This window comes from Perna viridis, chromosome 4 (assembly GCF_037379345.1).
Source record: "Perna viridis isolate PV_CMFRI_1.1 ecotype Kerala chromosome 4, ASM3737934v1, whole genome shotgun sequence".
Taxonomy (NCBI): domain Eukaryota; kingdom Metazoa; phylum Mollusca; class Bivalvia; order Mytilida; family Mytilidae; genus Perna; species Perna viridis.
Genome location: NC_142448.1, coordinates 20,203,513 through 20,209,635, shown reverse-complemented (window position 1 = coordinate 20,209,635; position 6,123 = coordinate 20,203,513). Strand labels below are relative to the sequence as shown.

The 6,123-nt window shown below is 32.4% G+C and overlaps 1 protein-coding gene across 1 annotated transcript; it reads left to right on the top strand.

Annotated features, from left to right (window-relative positions):
* The first annotated feature begins 494 nt into the window (after window positions 1-494).
* LOC148619248 (noggin-2-like) lies at window positions 495-5,604 on the top strand. The gene is made up of 2 exons (XM_088578930.1): window positions 495-635; window positions 4,003-5,604. The coding sequence occupies exon 2, from the start codon at window positions 4,027-4,029 to the stop codon at window positions 4,789-4,791; it is 765 nt and encodes a 254-aa protein (XP_088435056.1). The 5' UTR covers window positions 495-635; window positions 4,003-4,026; the 3' UTR covers window positions 4,792-5,604.
* Window positions 5,605-6,123: the final 519 nt, after the last annotated feature.

Sequence of the window (6,123 nt, the reverse complement as noted above, 5' to 3'; positions counted from 1 at the left end):
TCCTTATAATTTTATATAATAATATGTTCCCAGGATATATGAAACTCGTATCATATAGAAATATATGAGGTCCCGGTGTTTTTAAGTATGTAAGGGACTTAGGAAGGAAATGCAAAATGGTTGATCGCTGATAACAATGTTTTAAGGCAACTGAACGTGTTCTATTCAAAATTTCCTGGTTTAATTTGTTATAGAGGTTATTACGTTATCCAGTTATTGTGTTGACAGACTGTCTCCTGACAGGTATTCCAGACACAAACTGGAATTCACTATTGCTATGTTTGTTATTTTGGAAGCAGATTGTATGCATACTTCTGTCTTTACGATTAACTATTTTCAATTAAACACTTCTAAGATTGATTATTTTATACTTAATTGACTTATGTGGTTGTCTTCAATTGTTCAGCACCAGATTAAAAGATATGATATTGCTAATCAATAGAACAAAGGTTTGGATAAACTGTTCTGCTTCATTAATCAGTACTTGGCAGCGACAGAGGATCCAGACGAAACCATCTTCGCCACAGTTCGATAACTTGACGCACACGGGTGTAAACTTAGTTGTGAATTAAAGATGCATAGTTAATGCACATTATGTAACACAGTACTAAGGAGCTACTGCACATCCTGAACAGGTAGGAAAAAGTTATAATACATTCTCGTCTTATATGTTTTAGTATTGATTACTTCTATTTACAGCAAATGAATTTATTCTTGCCACCAATGTATCAAAGTTAATGACATCTCAAACTATATGTTTTATGAAATTTTAATTTCAAGAAGTATTTTCTAATATGGTTTATGTATTCCAGTCGGAGCTCATCAGTCAACCAACTCTGTTAAAAGATATGTACCGTAAAAAGTCTATAATGTATTAATAAATCGGCAAATCTTTATTTTTTTTTAATGGTTTCTGACCCAGCATTGTGTATGTTTGATATTTCGAAACATTGTTTTCGACGATGTTACATAATCTATTAACTGAGGAGAAAATAGGGATAAGTTGACTGTTGTACAAGACAATAATAACTTGTTATACTAAGTATAGCACAAGCGTTTGTTGTGGTACAATTCTTTAAAAGTACGCCTGTTTTGCATGATTTTGTTAAACGCTAGTTTCCAAGGAGTAACGATTAACAAACGGAAATCAAGCGACAAAAACCTAACAAAGAAATCAATTTACTTCGAAAAGAAACATGCATTGCACGGAATTGCGGAAAACGGCCTTCAAAATAGGAAATAAATACGTATCAACAATCATGGGGTACTTATTATTATTATTTGCTTCAATTTGCGGAGACCAATGATGTTGTTTTTCTATGTGTTTTTGTTTTTATCGTTTTTTTTTCGACCAAGATACATCACGAAACCAGATTGCACCAAAAACCATCAATCGATAATGTAGTAAGAAATGTGGATTTTTGAAAGTTATTAAACCGGGACTTTTGTAGTAATAAAATCAGGGAAATACGTGTAGATTGATTTTATAAAATAAATTTGGTCAATGAGAAAAAAAGGCAGACAGATTTTTTTCTGATAAACCAACTAGCAAACAGCCAGACAGACTGACACAAGCAAAAATCCAATTACTTGGATGTTAAAAACAAAATTAATTCCATATTCTATTATTTATAATGACAGAGATGGGAGTAAGATTATAACATTCTGCTTGTAAATTATACAAAATAATAGTCTAGGTTAAATTCTGTGTAAAAACTTGAAACTTATGCAAAAATTAAGACGATATTTAAAATTAATTATTCTATGTATTAAGATGCATAGTGTCAGCATCGTCTTTCACCCAAGCTCTCCAGTTTTATTTCATTCAGTTTAAAATCATGTTTTATAATGTAAACTAATGGAATTTATGTTATGGTCTAATTACATCCTTAATTTTTAATGTTCTCTTGATGCTGTACGGAAAATTGATATACATATAACGAGAATAGGTATAGTGTACCGAAGTATTTATCAAAGAGACAACAATCCCACTAGGATGAAAATGTCAGCCCAAGGTCACCAATTGGTCTTCAATAAACCATGGGGAAAGCTTCATACCACAGGGCAGGCTGTAGCTGCACCCAAAACATCATTATACACGGATACAGCAAAAGGGTTGCCCTTTTATACTCGAGTAACATAAAAAATAAAGGTGAAAACGAAACAAGACATACAGAGGCCAGAAACTCCTTACTTGGGACAGTCGCAAAAACAAAACGGGGTTAAAACACGTGATCACAACCCTCCTACCTTACAAATCTGGCCACTTTGACAAAAAAAAAATTACACAATTAAACACACCTTAAAATAGTTCAAAAAGATTTGAGTCCTTTGTTATAACGGGAATAAAGAACTGAATATAAATTACACATATGTGTAAACTAAGGATTACTAGCAGGATTAACCCTAAAAAAGTTATGTCCTCATCATATGTAAAATCAATCCCTATACTTCCCATGCGGGTTGGAGAGTCACGGTACATAATAAATCATACAATAAGGCACAATTCATGTCATGCCAAAGACTGCTTTTAAATTTCTATGTAAAGATCATACGAGCAAATCAATGTTAATACCCAAAAAATGCCATCCTTAACGATTTGACAACAATGTCATAACTTTATCCCTTACGAGTGAGCATATTCAATGGTTTAGTTAACTGATTGGGTGAGTATCGAGCTTTCCGTGCTTCGTGTAGAATATTACCGTAAAACAAAGGGTGAGAGATACATGCATGTATTGATCCTTTAGAAGTACATCTGTATTTGAGTGTGAGTTCCTTGAATCCGTTGAACAATTTTATGAAATTCAATGTTTTAACAAGCTTGTGATATCGAAAACTTTGATGTAGTAATTTCTCGGGTATACAAAGATTCCTTTCGTTAAAACCTGAAACACTGTTACCAATACGGGCAAATCGAACCAATTATGATATGTAAACACCATATGATGGTGACAAGGGGACGACACCATCTAAAAATGGATAGTTGACAATAGGGAATGGAAAATCCATTTACTGAATTGGTTTTGAAAATGACAGTGAAGGAGTTTTGTTTGTATGTTCATGTTTATGTTTTGTTTGTTTGTTTGTTTTTTATTTTTTATTTTTTTTAAATTTTTATTTATAGCATGTTAAGGTTCGTATGAAGTTGGAGTAGATAATTGCTAAACGCGTTGAAAGATACGGGTTTTGTGGTTCTTTGAAAAATCAATTTACTCATCAAATTGAAGAAACTTTGACCAAAAGTAAATAATAATGTGAAAAGAAAAGAAAAAGCTGACGACTTTTCGTAATTTAAATGTCTAAATAGAGTAATATGACTCAATATCTCGCGGTTTAACGATGTCTTGTGTGTATGATCATGTTTTTTTTTTTGTGCAAATGAGCAAGGAATAGAAAAAGAATAGGTAAGGTAGATATCAAAATTCTATTTGTTAGCCCTATTCCATATAAAAGATCTCCCCTCCACCATTTCCATCAACTCTTTAATTATTTCATGTGACCACAATATTTGATCAGATTTTGCTGACCGTTGTCACTCCAAAAAAAAAAAAAAAAAAAATCAAAACCTCTGACAAAGAAAACGTGTCAACGGGGTCTTAATATCGACATGAATGCATTTCACAAGCCAATTGAAGAAATTACTGTTTTTTTTTTTATTTTGCATTGATTAGTTTTAATACCTTTCTTTTTGGGGATTTCATAAATTTATTTCAGAATGACCGAATCTTTATTTCCATACAATCAGTTACGTAACTCAGGTATTTTCTAATATCTCCTTACAAACAATTATTCAGGTGTCAACTCTCATATATATTGTAATAATTATCACGTGGCACCAATTCAAATACATCCTACCGAACTTTATGCAAAAAAAAGAAAGACATTCTATTTATTTATGCCCTCCTGTTTCCGAAATGGTTCTCCAGTGTTTACTAAAGGATCAAATACTTACTATTATGCATTTGAATGATAATGCGCTGAATCTTTTGTATATTTCAGTTGGAAAATGATTTAGTCCTCAAAATGTTAGATTTACGAGTTATTATACCAGTCTTGTTGGTTGCTGAATCCGTCTGGAGTTACAAATATGGCAACTTAATAGATGCAAATTTTTTTTCCAACAAAATACATGGAGGAAACAGAAGAGACAGAAAATGGACAGATAAAACAGTAGACAAAGACATTCAAATTCCTGGATTTCTCAAATTTAGTCCAAAACCCAATGACTTAAAATTAAAACGACTTATTAAGAAACTTGGAGACGACTTTAACGACATGTGGATGTCCATTGAGCAGCCAATTGACGCAGATCAAAATGAAATTACCATTTCCGCCAATGAGATTGATGACAAGCTTCTAAAGGACTATGAAGCGCTAAATATGACGTTAACTGATGGCAACAATCTCATTACCAATATATCTGACAGGACTTTAGAATTGTTTAAACGATGGCTTCTGTTACATGGAACGTGTACAGTACGATTCGAGTGGACAGACATAGGAGGCCTATTTTGGCCAAGATGGATAAGAAAGGGAATTTGTGCAACTGATGTCTCGTGCTCGTGGCCACCTGGAATGAATTGTGTGGCCACAGAGCATGAGGTACTGCATATTCTAAGATGGAACTGTCGAAATAGAAAACGTAAGGGACACAAAAGAAGGCGTAATAAAATGAGAAATGACATGAAGACCAACAGAAAACGTCGGCGTGAACGTTATGGTGGAATGCGGTGTCGATGGATAAAGATTCCTTATACTATAAACAATAAATGCGTTTGCTCATGTTAAAGCAACAACACAACACACGATTATGAGTTATTGTTCTAGTGTTAATTTAACCTTCCATTTTAAAAGTGTTCTACTCTATTTTTTTTTTATTATAGAACTTACCAATGACAGAGGCATTAAATCAATATACAGGACGCGTGTAACGTAATATCAACAAATAACCGAGACTTTCTCATCCAACGACAGCGTGGGGATGAGATGGTATCAAAGTTTTGAACTGAAGAACTGTCTTTGCTTTAAATACACGAGACTCTTATGTGTAGACGTTCCACATACAGCATATCTTGTTATGTAGTAGTCTTTGTAAGAATCATGCAAAATCTGAAAAATGTAATACACCCCAAAAAGGCTACATATTTTTATTTTTGTAATTAATTTGTTTTATGGGTTTATACTTTGAAATATGTAATTATTCATTCAAATCTGCCTGCTCTTAGGAGATAATTTATATTGAAAATCCAATAGATTCTATTGTATTTGAGTGTCATTTACAGAGTTATCTCCCTTAATTTTGAAATCTACAGTGCATTCTACATAATTTTTATTTCCTAAGAACACGGGTTATATGAAAAACTGAATGTTAACTTCTGTTTAATTTGGCAATTTAAACATAATATCAAAAAATAAAAATATGTAGGCTTTCAACCCATGGATCACATTTTGCATGATTCTTAGCTGGAGTGCTACTTAAAAAGCTATTCAAAGCTACAAAACTAACATCTTATTTAAAACTAGTTGTATTCGTTTTGAAATTATTGTATTTGAAACGTTTAATCATTATGCTTAATTATTTTATGAAGTAGTTATATACTATTGCGTGTTTTAATCAAAACGGCGATATATGTTCCACGTTAGTACAACCATACTTAAGAGAAATACAAACTGAAGTATGAAAAGGGATACGAAGTAACCAATTAAAAAGGCGAACTGAAAATGACCTAAAAATTACGAGCAGTTACGATTACTTTTCACATATCTCTACAAACGACAAATTTTGTAAAACCATATTAGTATTTTTTTTAAAAGGTATTTACATTATTCACGACGGTTAAAAAAAGTAAGCATTCCTTAAGTTATGTCAAATTCCAAGATATTGGAAAATGCAAATTGAAACATCATGAAAATCGAATAAAACACAGACGAAGCTAGAGGATACTTATTTGTTACCCGGAATTTAACCAGACAATAGGTTTATGGAACAGTTGCTCCGGTAAGGTGTGTGCTTTTTAAAAACACCTACTGTATTGCTGTTTACAAAAAATAATGGAAACGTGGAGAAAAAAAGTACAAGAAGTGTATAAAACTTCGACAAGACATTGAAGACGTTGGAAT

Excerpts from the sequence above, each read along its gene's own strand:
- LOC148619248 (XM_088578930.1), top strand. The coding sequence starts at position 4,027 with ATGTTAGATTTACGAGTTATTATACCAGTCTTGTTGGTTGCTGAATCC.